Source organism: Colobus angolensis, unplaced genomic scaffold (assembly GCF_000951035.1).
Source record: "Colobus angolensis palliatus isolate OR3802 unplaced genomic scaffold, Cang.pa_1.0 Scaffold9, whole genome shotgun sequence".
Lineage (NCBI taxonomy): Eukaryota > Metazoa > Chordata > Mammalia > Primates > Cercopithecidae > Colobus > Colobus angolensis.
In genome coordinates, this window is record NW_012122931.1 from 5,834,873 (window position 1) to 5,851,866 (window position 16,994).

General features: G+C 56.8%; 1 protein-coding gene across 5 annotated transcripts in view; it reads right to left on the reverse strand.

Moving 5' to 3' along the window:
* Nucleotides 1-3,273: 3,273 nt before the first annotated feature.
* Nucleotides 3,274-16,994, reverse strand: part of PPP2R4 (protein phosphatase 2A activator, regulatory subunit 4) — a 50,553-nt gene continuing 36,832 nt past the window's right edge. For all 5 annotated transcript variants that reach the window (XM_011931238.1, XM_011931239.1, XM_011931241.1 and 2 more), the window contains 4 exons: nt 15,553-15,677; nt 14,461-14,561; nt 9,590-9,697; nt 3,274-4,827 (listed from right to left, as the gene is read on the reverse strand). In XM_011931238.1, the coding sequence (XP_011786628.1) occupies nt 4,750-4,827; nt 9,590-9,697; nt 14,461-14,561; nt 15,553-15,677 (412 nt within the window). In that variant the 3' untranslated portion in view covers nt 3,274-4,749. The remainder of the gene's footprint in view (nt 4,828-9,589; nt 9,698-14,460; nt 14,562-15,552; nt 15,678-16,994) is intronic.

Below are 16,994 nucleotides of genomic sequence, written 5' to 3' on the forward strand. Positions count from 1 at the left end.
AACATGTCTACCAGAGCTGCTCAAACTCTGCACCCTTGGCTGAGCTACCTTCCCCGGAGTCCTCCTCTCAGGCACGTGCCTAGGGTCACTGAGAACTCCTCACTCTTCCTCAGCACCAGCTCCTACCTCCACCCTCTGCTTCCCAGCCCAGGGCCTCTCTCTGTGCTGCTCGGAGCCTTCAACATCTCTTATCTGTGCCAAGGCTCCAGTCCCATCACCAGCATCCAGCCAGCTGCCCACGAGTTTCCTAAATCCCAATCCTCTCACACACACCACAGAGGCGCCAGTTAAATACTTCCCCAGCTCCCCACCAACTCCCCACCGAACCACTGATTCCTGCTTCCAGGTGCCTGCTGTGTGCCAGTCTCTGCTGGGCACTGGAATACAGCAGTGGGCAGGACAGACAGTCCCTGCCCTCCTGCAGCTCACCTTCTAGCAGGGAAGACGAACATTAAGCAATGCATTTTGTAGAGAATTAAATGCAGCTAGGCAAGTGTCAAGGCCATGTGTGGAGTGGTACGGGCATCCATGGCAGGGGTCTTGGACCCCGAGCTGGCGCTAAAGCCCTCTGCAGGTCAGCCCCCACCTGCTGTTGCAGCTGTGTCCCCTGCCAGCCACCTCTTCACATCTCTGTGCACAATGGCCCTGCTAGCACGTCCTTGGTCTGCATCACCCAGGTGAGAGGATGCCCACACGCCACCTCCTCCACAGAGTATTCCAGAGCTTACCTGAAGTCCACCCAGCCGCATCACCTTCCATCCTCCTTTGCAACTAGCTTAATGCTTGTGGGATTCAAGAAAAACATATCACCTGACTTAGGCCCAAATCTTGGGCACACCAAACCCTGAGCTTTGTTTTCCTTCCAACCCCAACCTCTGCCCGGGACTTTTCTCCCAGGAAGGCTTCTTCCTCTCACCTCCCATGAGCAACGAAGCGGCCTCTGCCCTGGTGAATCAAAAAGGAGCACAGGCGGCTGAGTTCAGCTTGTCCTCTGGAGCTCCTGTGGCCCAGGATGCTGGGAAACCCGCCCTCCAGCTCTGGGGCCACCCCCACACTGAGGGCTTCCTTCGGACACGCTGAGCTGCTGGAGTGCCAGCAGCAGGCCACCCTTCACCGAGCACAGCATGGGCTGCAGGTGCGTGTGCCCCCACGGCCCATCTCCCAGGGCCTGAGTGCGCTCCCACCCTGCCCAGAAGCCCACACCCACATCCTCGGAGTGCTCTCACTGCCCCTTATGCCTTACATTTCCCTGTAAAAATAAACCCAGCCCAACCCACCACCAAATCGGTGCAGGGTCTGCCTTCCTCCCACAGGGAGAAACGAGCATCCCGCTGCAGCCACCTGTCCCATGAAGGCCCCCAGTATACCTTCTCAGAACCTCGCTTCCTTCAGCCTCCCGCTCTCCTGGACCTTCCCAGCACACAGCAGGAGGCAGCCCCTTGCTGGCCTGACCAGAGCCCACCTTCAAGGCAGTCCCTTGGCCACCACCCTGCCCACTCTCCGTCCCTGCTTCCACCACAGTGAAACTCAGAAGAGAAGCAAGTGATGTCTCGCCAGTGTCCACCTCAGGCAGCAGACCATCCGACCATTCCTCCACATCTTCCTCCTATGCTGGGGGCCTGTGCCACGTCAAGCAGACCTCACAGGGTGCCGCCCATGTTCTCATCCCTACTCACCCCTCCACTACCCCACGGAAGCCCACCCAGGGCCAATGTTCCTTGTATTTGAAGTTTAGGGTCCCCTGCCCACACCCCACCCTCCTCTGTGCAGAAGCCGGCCCTCTCCTCTCTTATCTGCATGTTCCACCCATTTGGCACTATGCCTCGTCACCATGCCCGCCACCTCCATCCCCTTTAGAAGCCCACCCCAGCGCCCTCCTCCTCAGCACCTCCTCTTAGAAGTTAACAGGCAGTTCCGTGCCCCCACGGCAATTCCTATCCCTCAGGGCCCCCCACCCCAGGAAATGGCACCCAGCCACATAAGTCAATAATTGGGGTTCTTGGCTGTTCGGCTCCCTGTCATAACTCCCTTCCTGTTAGCGACACCAAATGCAGCCTAAATTGGACCACTTCCCACCACCCCACTCTGAACCCTCACCCAGGCCACCACCATCCCTGTGCCCAATCACAGCTACAGCCTCCCAAATGGTCCTGTCTCCCCTTCTCCCCAACAAAACCCTCCAGCACCTTCCCATAGAACACTGTCCAAACTCAGCAGAGCCCACAAGGCCCCGGCCTACAAGTCTGGCCCCTCCCCCCAACTCTAGCCCTCTGGGCCCGGGCCTGAGCTCTCTGCAGCAGCTCTTTCTTGTCCTCGGGGTATCAGCTCACAGGACCTTCTAGGTAGGTAACCCCCTGCCCCGCCCCCATCAATGCCTTCTCTAGTTTTCTAAGGTTATTTTCTCCATAATCCACCCGCTACCTAACACTGTCATATTTGGATGCACTGCAGTCTTGAGGAACATGAAGCCACTATTTGTGAAATGAAGAAATCCTCAAGACCAACGGTAGGAACATCATTAAGCCCGTTTTTCAGATCAGGAAGCCAAGGCTCAGAGAGATGAAGTCAACCATCAGGGCCCTCCTACTCCTGGTGAGTAAGGAGCAGCGGCTCGGTTTGAACTCAGGTGTGCCTGACTCCAGCCAGGGCTGCTGGTCACCAAGGCGGTCCAAGGTGTTGAGGGGCTGAAGCTTTCCAGTCCGTGCAAGGCCTCTATGGGCAAGAGAAAGGTAAAGGACCCTTGTTCTCTGAGCAAGAGTGTCTTAAGGAAGTCTGGGGCACAGCAGCCTAAGACCCCCAACTCCAGCCCAGCAGGGACAGAAGGGGCAGAGAAGGGAGAATAGAGGGCTACCCCCTCATAAACCACAGGTGCATGTTCTACTGTCAAAGCCCATCCAAAGGCTCCCTGGCCAGCTTGGGGCTAAGCCAGGAGTCCAGACAGCCCCTTCACCAAGCACAGCTGCAGCAAACACCCAGGATATGCTATGTGCCAGGCCCTAACCTGAGGACTTCACATCTGCTGTCCACTCCTGGCAGTCACCCTGTGACTGTCCTCATTTTGTGAATGAGGAAGCTGGGGCTCAGAGGCTTCAGTAACTTACAACCTTGCAGCTGGGGCTGCAGACAGCTGGGATTTAAACTCAGGAAAGGTTCAACCCAAACTGAAACAGCTCAAGTCTCAGACACTGTGGCCTGAGGGAAGGGGACCTGATGGAGGTCAGTCATGCAGACATGGGCTAAACATGTGACATGAAAAGACATACCTCACACAGGTGACAGGTGCAAAACAGAGGCTTTAATCCGAACAGCAATGAGGGTGCAAGGGGTTGGGAGCCCAAAGGGGGATGGGGGAGCCAGGAAGGGGTGTCTGGCCCTGGGAGAGAGGTGGACACTGGGCCTCTTCTGAGAAACTGTCACTGACCTTTGGGACTCCTGACCCAGCCTCTGCCCAGACCATCACCGGATTCCAGGCCGAGCCCCTGTGTTGTGCTTCTCAGTGCTCCCCCTTCCCGAAGGGTGTGTGGACCCAGACACAGGAGGGGGCAGTGGAGAAGGGCAGGCCTGGGGGACGAGCCTGTAAGAGGCAGGCCCAGAAACAGCCCTAGGAGAAACCTCAATTGGTGGCCCTCAATGGGCCTGCCCAGCCCCCTCTGGGCCCAACCTCAGAGCCAAAGCCGGGGCTTGGGAGGCAGTCACTTACCTCACCCTATAAAGGCAATGGACAGTTCAGGGAGGTGGGAGGACAAGGCATGGGACCGCCACCTTCTGGGCCCACCCACCACCCAGGGGAACAGAGAAGCAGGGCCCACGGTCCCAGGGTGAAACTCGCAGCAGCACAAAGGTAGCAGAAGCTGCCGGGCCTAAGACTGCCAAAAGGAATCCAGGCTCTCCAGATACAATGGGCTCCAAGCCTCTTCCTGAGTTTCTGCCACCCTCCTCCCTGCCAGGGAAGGTTCTGGAAAGATGTGCCTCACCCTATCAGCTGGGCCCTCCCAGGAGCCCAGCACCTACCCAAAGAGCAGCTTCCATTGGCTATGCTACCCTTGGGGAGAGGGAGAGATGTGGCTATAGCCAGGAAACCCAGCAAAGTCAAGGGCTAGAGAACAGAAGAGCCAGGAGGAGGCTTGGACACAGGGGGCCTCAGGCCCAGGGGGCAGGGTGAAAAGGAGCCTGGGAGGGGCACCAGCCAGGACAGCTAAGGCCTCTCCACCACCCCACCCCACCCCAGCCCATGGCTGGCAGCCAGCCTCAGCTTCCAGCCCTAGCATAGATGGCCACCCCAGCATGGCCTGGGAAACTGACCTGCCCCTGCAAGGAGCAGCTCCAACCCTTAGAAAGGCATTGACTCCGGGAAAGGAAAAGCAATGGAAGCAGCAGGGTATCTCCCCTCCCCTCCCTGCAGTGCTGCAGAACAGCCCCTGCTCTCAAAACCAGACTGGACAGGAGCGAAGGGAGAAGAGGCCAGGAACAGGAGAGGGTGGCGGAGTGACCGGGCCCCAAACCCTCTCTTCTGGCCAGTCCAGCACAGGGGAGCTCAGGAGACCGGCTACACTTTGGTCACTTCTCCCAACTTGGGCCCTGAAGCCTTATGCTCCGAGCCCCCTCAAGCCTGTCTCACCACCCCACCCCAGTAAACAGCTTCTCATCAAACGGGATGAACAGAGGGAGGGGATGGGGAGGGGCCACTGCTGGGGTGGGGAAGGCAGGCACAGGAACTGTGGCCTGGGTGGCTCTTCGGCTCAGCCCCTCCTAGCCCGACGTGACAGGATGGATGGGCAGCAGGCTCCCGAACTTGAAGTGCTGGATCACAGGGAACTTCTCCAGGCACTGTGAGGAAGGAGCAGGTGAGCAGAGTGGTGAGGGCCACACCACACCCCTGCCAGGACCCCAACAACCACAGCAGCTCCCAGGTGTCCATCCCAGGCCCAGGAAGTGGCCCTGCCAGGGGAGCCCCCAGGCCTTCCTCCCCAGTTCCTCACTCCTTCTATCCCAAAATACCCACTCCACAACAATGAGACCCAAAAGAGAGAGAGAAAAGGCAGCCCAAACCTACAAGGTAGAAACCGAGAAGAGACAGCCAAGTGACATCACTTGGCCGAGAGAGGGAAGTTGGGAACCTGAGGTGAAAAGAACCCTCCTGATCACTGGGGACGCCCCCAGCCCAGGTCCCGGTTCTAGAGAAGAGACATGGGGACATCTGAACATAAGCCTAAGAGGCTGAGGCCGGGCCCCAGAGCCTGTTTTCTCCAGTTTTCAGTTCTCTGGACTGAAAAAGGCATCTTGGCACTTCAGAGTGAGACAATAAGAAGCAGCTGACATTGAGTTCCCCCCACTCCTGGGCAATTCCCAGCAGCCTGTGTGGGGGGCAGGGGGAAAAAGAGTGCTGAACAGGGGAATGGCTGAGCAGGGGGGAGGCCCAACTCCCTAAGCCAAGCCCAGCCCAGCCAGGCTCCTAGCAGAGAAGCAGAGCTGGAGAGTAAGCGACAGAGCCTATCACAGAAGCTAGGCTGGTCCACAGGCAGCCGACCCCAGCTTCCAGCCGCAGCTCCCACAACAGCACCCCCATGCCCGCCACACCTGGACACTAGCTCTCACAGGAGCCGCTGTGGGCATGTGAGGGTTGGATCTGCCAAGACTGACCAGGGCCTCCTCCCACACCTTTGGCCACAGAAACAATCAGAGTATGTTAAGCACCTCCTGGCTGGGGTGGAACAAGACTTTCGGCCTCAGAGAGAGTAAGAGTCTCACTCTGTGGCTGTGGTCTCAACCTCCAACTAACTTAGAGAGACAAAAGGGGTGCTATGACTGGCCCAGGTTCCCTCTCCTCAAAAAGCAGCTGTAGAACATAGGAGGAAGAGGCACGGGGGTGACGAGTGGGTCAAAGAGGCGCCAAGAGGGGAGGGGAAGAAGGATGGAAACCAAGTTCATGGTGGAGTGGGGAGCAGAGCCCTGGCCACAGCGAGGATCCTGGGTCTGAGGCACAGAATGTGGGGAGCAGGGAGCGGGAGGTGGTCCCTGGGCGGGATGGGGAGCAGCCGCAGATCCAGGCCAGAGGCCAAGGCAGCTGCCATGGTGCTTATGTCATCCGGGAAGTGGTCATAAGAGCTCTCCCACCCCCCAGGGCCCTGGAATTCCTGAAGGGGTCAAAGGTCAATCTCCCTCTAGCTCCCACAGGAGAAGCTGCAAGGCAAGAAGGGGTGGAGGCAGGGGTTCTTTCCATTCTGCCCACAGGACCCCCGAGTCAGCCCCCTCAGAGCCACAGGAGAGGCCAGGAGCTGGGCTAAGGAAGCCTAAGGCTCCAGGGCAGGAGGAGCCTCCAGCCCCGCCTTTCTCCCAGCAAGGCCCTCCCATGTACCTGGGTGGAGCACCAGCTTCAGCCTGTCCCCTCTGACCTTCCAGCCAGAGGTGATTCAAGCTGGGGAAGGGACTCCCTGGGTCCTGACAAGGTCCTTCTGAAGGCAGCAACTGCACAGCCGTGGCCCACAGGAAAGACAGGCCCCTACAACCACACAAGGCCCCTGAGAGCACTTGGTTCTTCGGTCAGAAAAGCTGGGACAGTTAGACCCAAATCCTGAGGCCACCCACTGCCAGGGTGGTCAGACTTCTGTGGCAGCCCAGGAGGCTGACTTCCCTCAATCAACCAGTTCTAACTGAAGACCCAGCCTTCCTACCTACCCCTGGACTGCAAGACTGGCAGGCCTTGGAGGGCCTCCCTAGGGTCTAAGAATTAGCCAGAGAAAGCAAGCCCTCTCCTTGGACCTCTGTGTAGGCAAAATGCCAGCCCATGGGCCCTTCGGGACTAAGGACTAAGGGCTACTTGCTAGTAAGTTGCCAACGAGTCCTGAACACTGCAAAGACTTGGTGATCTTTTCTTTTTTTTTTCTCAAAGATGGAGTCTCGCTCTGTTGCCCAGGCTGGAGTGCAGTGGCACGATCTCAGCTCTCTGCAACCTCCATCTCCCAAATTCAAGTGATTCTCCTGCCTCAGCCTCCTGAGTAGCTGGAATTACAGGTGCGCATCATGATGCCAGGCTAACTTTTGTATTTTTAGTAGAGACAGTGTTTCACAATGTTGGCCAGGCTGGTCACGAACTCCTGACCTGCTGGGATTATAGGCGTGAGCCACCACACCCAGCCAGTGATCTTTTTTTTTCCTTTGAGACGGAGTCTCACTCTGTTGCCCAGGCTGGAGTGCAGTGGTATGATCTCGACTCACTGCAACCTGTGCCTCCCAGGTTCAAGCGATTCTCCCGTCTCAGCCTCTCAAGTAGCTGGGACCACAGACAGGTATGAGCCACCACACCCAGCTAATTTTCTTATTTTTAGTAGAGATGGCGTTTCACCATGTTGCCCAGGTTGGTCTCGAACTCCTGGCCTCAAGTGATTCACCCGCCTCAGCCTCCCAAAGTGCTGGGATTACAGACAAAGACTTGATCTTTTTTTTTTTTTTTTTGAGACAGTCTCGCTCTGTCACCCAGGCTGGAGTGCAGTGGCACCATCTCAGCTCACTGCAAGCTCCACCTCCCAGGTTCACACCATTCTCCTGCCTCAGCCTCCCGAGTAGCTGAACTACAGGCACCTGCCACCACGCCGGGCTAATTTTTCATATTTTTAGTAGAGATGGGGTTTCACTGTGTTAGCCAGGATGGTCTTGATCTCCTGACCTCGTGATCTGCCCGCCTCGGCCTCCCAAAGTGCTGGGATTACAGGCGTGAGCCACCGCGCCCGGCCTGACTTGGTGATCTTAAAGTCAGTGAGTTCCAGTGTCACCCTACACAGGAGCCTGTCCCCTTCCCCACACACCGCCTGCCACAGGAAGGCCACTTTGTGATTACTAGAGAGCCCCTCGTCCTGAGATGGTCATTTTCATTGACCTCCTTGTGTTCGCCACCCTGTGCTCAGCCCCCACGGAAACCCCGACAGCCTGTGCAGAGCGGACCATCCCTGTGTTCTTGCCACACCATTTTCAAACCAAATATGCTCCTCTCTCATCCTCTGTCAGCCCGGAGTTCTTTTGTCTCTGGAAGGGCAGGTAAGAGAAGGGGACAGGGTCTCTAACCCTATCCTTTGGGCCTTAGAGCCTGAGTAAAGAGAAGTTTAGAGTCACTTGAATTAAGAGGCTTGTAGAGTACTTCAGGTACCAAGCAGGGAAGGCAGCCAGAGTCCTCTCTTTGGCACACAAGGGTTGGGGTTGAGAGGAGGCTGGAGGGCGCTGTGCACCTCTCACATGCTCAGACACCCTGAGCGGTGGAGCGGGGAGCACAGTAGAGTGAGACTTCCCCAGCAGTCCCCACTGTGGGACTGGCGGGGGTGGGGCTGTCAGGAACACCAGGACACCAGAAGGCAGTGACCCACGGCAGAGGAGTGGAGAGCCGGGGGTGGCCAGCTGCGGCCGGAAGGAGCCTAGGCAGCTCCAGCCAACAGGCTCTCAGGCCTCTCAGATTAGAGAGGTATGTGGGTTGGAACCTAAACACAGGATGTGAGGTCCAGAGGAAGGGGACCAAAGGGGGAGGGGGCGGAAGGGAGAGAGGGCCCGGCCTGCTCAGTTCAAGCCTCGTTAACCCCTTCAGGACTGAGTGTAGGGAGCCAAGCCAACTGGAAGTATCTGTGCTCCCCCACCCCACTGGCCTCTGGCACCCTTCCCCGTTGTCCCGCCTCTGCTGATGGGATCCAGGAAGCCCTGGGTCCAATGAAGACCTGGAGCAACCCTTCCCAGAAGAGAAGGCCAGGCAGAAGTCAAGAGATGGTGCCCACAGGACACTGTCTGAGGCCATGAACTAGTCACCAGGACCAGCCTGAGGACAGAAAGGAGGGACTTTAGGGACCCATCACTCCAGGTGTGGAACTTCACATCCAGCCCTTCCCTGGCCAAGGTCAAACAGTTCTAGAATTAGTCCTCCCAGGAAGTGGGAGGAGCTAGCAGAAGGAACAGGGTAGAAATAAAATGTCTCCTCACCACTTGCAAGAGGGAAAAGGCCACCTCCTTGGCTGGGAGAACACTGCCAAGAGGGCAGGAGACACCCTCGGCTGCCTGCCAGCAGGGGGAGCTCCAGGAAACCTTGGCTCTCCTCTCCTCCACATCTGATTTGAGAGCAGGGAAAACCATTTGCATCAAAATCCCTGAAGGGGGTCCATAAAAATGCCAATTCCTGGCCTACCATCAGACCTCCCACCACTCAGCGATCATACACAGTAACATTTGAAGGCAGCACTTTAGAGATGCCTCCAAAGGGTAAGACCCTTCCCAGGTATGCCATGGGAGAGCCAGACTCAGGCTGCCCAAGCCTCGAGGAGCCTTCGGCCACCACCCAACTCCCCACACAGCAGGTCCTTGCCTCAGCCTCCAAGCTCATCAGGACAGAGCTGGGCTGCAGCTTTTCAGGGCTGGGGTGGCTGGTGCTTCTCTGACTGCCCATGCCCCAGACGGGAGATTCCAAGGCCCCAAGTGTCAGAGGGGCTGGCCTAAGATTCAGAGCAAAACAGTGGGGTAGGAGGAAGCAGGAGCCCCAGGCCCCACATCTTTTGCTTTGTCCCCAGCCCAGGACTAAGTGCGGCAGCAGGGACGGGCACACTGGCCAGCCCCCACTCACCTCGGCCTTATACATGCGGATGAGACCCTGGTTCACTTTGGACCAGGAAGGGACAGCGCTGATGTTCCACAGCTGGTTGGAGTGCTCTGCAAATGGGCCAGTCTTCATCTGAAAAAGAGAAGCCACAAGATGAAGAGGCAGGGGCTGGCTGGGAGCTCATCCCTCCTCCCCTGCAGCAAAGTCACACCCATGCATACACACACACACACACACACACACACACACACACACGCAACACACGCAACACACGCAACACACACGCAGACACTTGGGAACTAAGCTACAACATCTGCCTGGGGTGCAAACATACGAACAGGCACATGCAAGTGCCAAAGACAGGGTTCCCCGTTGGCCCTCAAGGCCTGCTAGGAAAATATAAACATTCCATGCCCACCCACCCACAGCCACCCCTCTTTGTCCCACAGCCAAAAAAAAGGGGGCCTGATTCCTATCACCCACCAAATCCCGCAGCCTCAGGAAGATAAGATCTCCACCTGAGCTTCTGGTGTCGTTCCCACCGACTCCCCAGGAGCCTCAGAGCGCCTCTCCAGCACAGGGGTTCACTGGGGCTCAGATAAACAGCAGCAGCAGCTCGACCCCACCCCTCCAGGCCCACCCCTTCTCCCCCAGGCCCCCCCCACAGGACACGTGGTCTGCACCTGCCACCAGCAGAGCTAAAAGAGATGAGGAAAGGGTCAATTTGCAAGAGGACCAAGGTGGGTATGACCAAACCCAGGTATCCGACAGCCCTCTGCATGGCAGGCAGAGTGAGGGAAGAGAGGGCGGATGGGAGGCAGGGGTGCCTGAAGGAGCAGTCAGCCTGGCCTGGCCAGGAGGTGGGGAAGGGGTGGCCGCCACAACAGCTGAAAGAGGCAGGCACAAGGACGGATCCATTCCTGGTCCTCCCCCTTGCCAAAGAGTCTGACCCTCCAGGAAGGAAGAGAAAGATTCTGCAGCCAGCATGAAATTCCCATGACGTCAGAAACCACAGAGGGACACTTGTGTGCCTGAGTATATCCCCCTGACACCACGAGTCCAGCACATTTGTATTTATTAACCAAGCAGTTCATAATTCCCCTCAACATATCCTCCCAGCTCATAGGCAGCATTTACAGGGGAACAGGGCTCTGCACCCCAGACCCATGCTGCAGAAGGAAGACTCTGCAAAGAGGCTGGGTCTGGCAAACAAACAGAGACTTGGAAGGTTCCAGAAACATGCAGCTGTCAGGGGAGGCTGGGTTATCTGAAGGAGAAAAAATAAGCCAGAAACGCTCTCCAAAATGGGGCATCAGTTCACCACGAGGGCCCTTAGGAGCCCCCACTCTTGAGCCATGGGCTGCCACCTGGTGACCCACTCCTGGCAGGCCTCTTACTTCTCTAGTAAGGGCAACTGTGACAAAACTTTTAAGATTTAAGCCAAAAAAAACTGTCATTTTACCCCCTCATCTCCCTCCCCTGGCCCAGGTTCCCAAAAAGCCCATCCAAACACCCATGTTCAGGAGCAAGGACAACAGGCTCCTCCCTCCCCTCCTCTCCTCTCCCAGGCTCCACCACAGCCAAGCAAGAGCCCGAGGCACTCGACAGAGACAAAGCCCACCCTGGTCCCTGGGGGCCTTGTCTTGGGCCACCTGCTTCACCCAGAATCATCCAAGGCTCTCTCCTCCAGGAGGGCAGCCAGGCACCCCCAGCCTACAGGGGCCTCACCTCGGGGAGCTTTGTTTCAACTGCCCAGCTCAACTACACTCCACCCCTAGCCTCTCCCCTCCCCCTCCCCGCCCTACCCCACCCCTTCCCCAGTCTACAGGCTCCAGCCCCGTGCATACTTCCAGGCCCGGGAAAGCTGAGGGAGCATGGAGCTGTGTAACCAGTTTCACTCTCTGGACAGGGCCCTCTGAGCAAGCAACCAGGGGGCAGGCACCCTGTCGGCTTTGTCTGCCAGGGACCTGCCCAGCAAGGGCTCCGAGGCAAAGGCAGGCAGATGGGCACTGGAAGACAGAGCCCCTGCCTCCTGGCCAGCGTCGCCCACCAGGGCCAAAGAACAGATCCTCAAAAGGCCTCTGGCAGAGCCAGGGCTGGGCCCATGTCCTGGAGCTCTGGTGGCCCTGGGCCCCCAAACCCACAGAAAGGCCAGAGAGGTAGTTTATTTGGAGGGGCTGCAGGCTGCCCCCAGGCCTTCAGTGCCCAGGGTCTCCCTAAGTTCTTCAGAAGGAGACCCTGTAACTCTGGCAAAGAAAAACAGACCATGGGGGGAAAAAGGAATCGGGACTAGAAGACAAAAAAAAAAAAAATTAGCTCATTCTAGCCACAAAGGGAGAAGAGAAAGAACCAGAACGAAGGAGCGACCGAGCGAGCTGCAGCCCGCAGTGACCCCAGGGGAATCGTGTGAGTCAGAGCAGCCATATTGAGCAGGAAATTACTCACAGACGCTGCGTTCCTGCCTCTCCACTCCCCAGAGAATCGGCCTTTTGTAAATGGCTCCTCTGTCAGTAACTGGGGGGATGGGCGGGGGTGGGGAGGCTCTGCACAGCGCCTTCCTGTCAGCTCCTTCCCTTCCAGCTGAAATCTGATCCCTCCCTTCCCAAAACTCCAAATTTAGAAGCCAGATTGAAACTGAAATTCTTTTCCTGCCTGCCCTGGGCTCTTAAAGGCGCCAGGGCTGCATATCTAGAGGCTGCAGAGGCCCTGCAAGGTGGGGTCCCTCACCTTGGATGCCCAAGGGTATCAGTGCGGTCTTGGCATGAGACCCAGAAAGGGCTGCCCGATTCCATTCCCAAGTTCTGGGTGTTTTATTTAATCTCCCAGTTAAAAGAACACCATGGTGAATCTAGGATCTCCAGAGGAAACACTGCCTCCTTCCCAACCAAGGTGTACAGAACTCTGTGCAAGCCTCCAGGTCCCGAGTGAGCTAGGCCAGGCCACTCACCAACTAGGGGCTGCAAAATGCTGCTCACTGCTCCGAGGTGGAAGAGGGTGGGCGCTCTGGAGAACCAACACAACGTGTGCTGCAACCAGCGGCCACATGGCAAGATGGGCCCTTGCTGCAGCCACCTCAGCTCCTGGGCACACTCCTCCTAGCGCCCACTGTTGAACACCATGCCCAAGAGCCTAGACCCAAAGTGAAAACCCGGCCCTGTGGAGAAGGTGCAGAACAGCCAAAAACTCTAGGCACGCCCTCCCCTCCCTGTTCCTTCTGAGGCCTCAAATAAATGTAACCAAACCCTCTCCAAGTTCAATGTGCCTCTCCTGCCACCTAGTGGCTACTTTGAGATTTCCTCTAGTGGAGGAACTGGGTCCCAAACTTTGGAAAAGCTTTTGGGGTTTTTATACCAACATCATCAGCCAACCAACTAAAGACACAAAATTTTACCATATAATCAATTCCCAAAATCCTGGAGGCCAGGCCTGGCCTGCCTCCTAGTTAGAATATAGACAGGGATCCAGAGGCCTGGCCAGCCGCCAGGGGGAGCCCAAACGGCTCAGCCTTTCAGCCACACACAAGAGCTCAAGTGTGGAATCTGCACCCTTCTTCCCACCCTGCTCCTCCATCTTATCCTGAGGTCCCCCAGGGCTCCACAGACCCCCACATTCCACTCCACAGAGAGCAGCGCGTGACTGGCTTTCAAGGCAGTGAGCCAGGCTGCCCCCGAGTCCTCCCGACCTTGGGCCTGCCACACTGCTGAGGGCAGCAGATCTCCGGGAATGAAGCGGTGGCCGCCCAGCCATCAGGCCCGGCTCCATTTGCTGACTTGGAAAAAATGTGTCATTCCCCTCTGGCCCCTGGAGTTTGGCAGAAGCCTGAGCCGAATGTTGACCAGGAAGAGCTCGGAGCCAAGGCTGCTGGTTATAACCCAGCTTTCTCCACCTCTTCGGGGGCTCGGAATACACAGCCCGGACGGACAGCAGCCCCCATGGCCAGCGTCCACAGGCCTGCTAAGGACCTCACTGAGGCAGCAGACATCCGTGCTGGTGTAAGGAAAGGAACTGAGGAGGGATAGAACTCTCAAACCCTCTCCAGATAGCAGAGCTAGGGCACCCTTTGGAAATTGGGGCATGGGGATGGCAGGGAGGATGAAAAGTCCTAATATCTCCCTGAAGAGAGGTCCAGAGAGCAGAGGGTCCCCAGCTTTCCTGTGCAGTCACCTGGCAAGTGTGTTTAGATGCGGGTTCCTGGCTCTCGTCCCCTAAGATTCTGATGATGGGGTGCCCAGGAATGTGCATTTTAACAAACACCCTAGGAGACCCTGCACAGTGGTCCAGGGCCCACTATAAGGAATCCTGCCTTGGTGAGACAAGAACTTTCAGTTCCAGAGCCCAGCCATGGGGCTGGCTGTCCAGTGACTGCCACAACAGGCCAGGCCTGCATACTCCCACACTGGCACTTTGCTCGGGCCCACGTCCTCAGGCACTGACAGAGACGTGTCCCTTCGACAGAAAAGCTGTCTGTGCCAGAAGTTCGCTCCATCTCCTCTGGTGGTTTCATTTTACACATCCACAAGCACATGGTTCTACAGACCCTTGTGGGGCTCCACTGAAAGATGCTGACCCTCCCCCACAAATCTCCCCCACCCTGACCCTTTCAGACCTGCTGCAGCAGTCACCAAGGCCAGTTAGTGACCAAGTCTTAGACCCTCATCTCGAGACTCCTGTGGTGTTTAGGAGAAACTGAAGGAGAACTGGGCGGAGGCCCTGACAGTCAGCAGCGGCTGACTCAGGAGAGGCCCAGTGGTGCTTCCTTTTCAATAACCCACTCCGGCCAGCCCTGCCATTTTGGGCAGCAGCTCTGGCTCTTCTGATCCACCGTAAAGCCACCATTCTCGGTTCATCTAAGCCTGGAGGCAGCCATGGGCTTCTCTCTCACCCCTCCTCCTCACCTCGGTGATAAACAGGATACATTCCAGGAACATGTAGTCCTTGTGGTTCTCATTCACAGCCTTCTCATCCACAAAGTGTCTGGGCTCCAGGTATGGGTGGTCTGGGAAGAGGAATGGGCCCCAGGGTTCAGAACCAGGCCCCACCACTACCTGGGCAACCCAGCCCAGCAGTCACACCCACGCAAGGGCCTCAGTCCTGCCCATGGTGCCCTCAACACCTCACCATGAAGGAGCAATAAATGGCTCTGGGTTTGTGTATTCTAATGTGCTAAGCTCTAGCTGCATGGCATTGGACGCATGACTTCCTCCTGCCAAGGTTCAGTTTCCTCACCTGGACAGTGGGGACAAGAACAGCACCTCCTCCTCCATGACAGTAATTACCATGCCTACAGCACGCAGTATGGTGCCTGGAGCAGGTGCCAGTCAACAGAGTTGGCCTCATGCTGGCAGACCATTCGCAGGTTCACTGAGAAGATTTAGGGAGGCAATGCACCTAAGGCCACAACTAATGGTCATTTATGAATATCATTCTGTAGGCAGTTCACTCTTCATCAAAATAGAGATGATCACCCACCCCCATCCTGAAAACCAGCTTCAAGAGTGGGGGAGGCACCAGAGCAGGCCTCTCTGAGCCCCACAGGAAGCAGGCCCACCGCCCAGCACTTGGCGGCTGCTCCCTAACAGGCCGCTTTGCACACAGCTTGATAATAACAGTGGATGACGCTGGTCACCAAATCAAAAGGGTCCCTCGTTTTCAACATAAAACCCCACAGCTGCTGCCAGGAGCTGAGGCGCATTTCACACCAGTCCATTATGTGCCAGGCATGCGCCCTTGCTCCAGCCCATGTCACTTCCCATTATCTTGGCGGCGCTTGGCCTCCGCCTTCCCCAGCCCACCACACGGGCTTTCACAGCAGAAGGTCGACAGCAAACAGCCTCCCTCAATAGCTGGTCTAATGCCCTGCTTTCCAAGCTGTCACTGTCTGCCCTAGGCAGGAAGAAGGGAAGGAGGGAGCGCAGGAGGGGCAGGGGAGGGCCACAGAACGCAGCCTTGGTTGGGGGTGGAGGGATAGGGGCCTCCCGCTCCAGTACCTATCAGCTGTGAACTGCCCCAGATGAAGGGCAGAAACTGGAAGTCATCCAGACCCCACACGCCCTGGCTGCCGGCTGGCTCCATCCTGTATGTTTTCTGGAGTTTCCGCATAACCTCAAGGTACCTGCACAGGAGGGCACGGAAAGGGAAGGTAGCAAAAAGTAAAAAGACAGTCTCACTCTTTTGGCCACTGGGAGCACAAGGAGGCCACAAAATAACCCCTGAAGAGTGTAACTGGTCTCAATTTCAATAATGTAGCTTCATTTCCCCCAACAAACACTCAGCCATCTTTTGGCTCAGGAAAGGGAAAAAAATCACTGATTAGGGGCCCAGGCGTGGTGGCTCACGCCTATAATCCCAGCACTTTGGGAGGCCGAGGCAGGTGGATCACAAGATCAGGAGATCAAGACCATCCTGGCTAACATGGTGAAACCCATTCTCTACGAAAAATACAAAAAATCAGCCAGGTGGCCGGGCGCGGTGGCTCAAGCCTGTAATCCCAGCACTTTGGGAGGCCGAGGCGGGCAGATCACAAGGTCAGGAGATCAAGACCATCCTGGCTAACACGGTGAAACCCCGTCTCTACTAAAAAAACACAAAAAACTAGCTGGGCGAGGTGGCGGGAGCCTGTAGTCCCAGCTACTCGGGAGGCTGAGGCAGGAGAATGGCGTAAACCCGGGAGGCGGAGCATGCAGTGAGCTGACATCCGGCCACTGCACTCCAGCCTGGGCGACAGAGTGAGACTCCGTCTCAAAAAAAAAAAAAAAAAAATCAGCCAGGTATGGTGGTGGGCACCTGTAGTCTCAGCTACTCTGGAGGTTGAGGCAGGAGAACGGCATGAACCCAGGAGGCAGAGCTTGCGGTGAGCCGAGATCTTGCCACTGCACTCCAGCCTGGGCAACAGAGCGAGATGCTGTCTCAAAAAAAATAAAAAATAAAAAACAAAAATCACTGATCAGGAAGGTGGGTTTTGGTGCCATCAACTCCTGACAACTTGTAAAACCCTGGGCAGGACCTCAGCCTCTCCAGGCTCAGTCGGCCTGTCTGAAAGCTGACACAAGTCCCAGCAGGTTATCTCCTAGGTTCTTCTGGTTCCAACCTTCACTTTTATCAGAGGCTGCGTATCAGCCACCCATGGAGCATCGAGCACTGCTCCTGGGCTCCATCACAGGCCTGCTGCAGCAGCACTGCTAGACTGGGGCCCGCAATGGGGATTTGAAGAGCTCTGGGTAACTGATCCACATCAGTGCTGCCCGGTGACTAGCTTGGGTGGTGCGGGGCAGCAGGTCAGAGTCTGACTACCCACATTCAGCTGGCGTGAACCCAGTGAAGACACCGGATACCTCTGTGCCTCAGTTTCCTCATATGTAAAATGGAAATAAACAGTTGCTATTTCACAGGGTTGTTGTAAGAATTAATGAGTTATGGCCGGGCGCGGTGG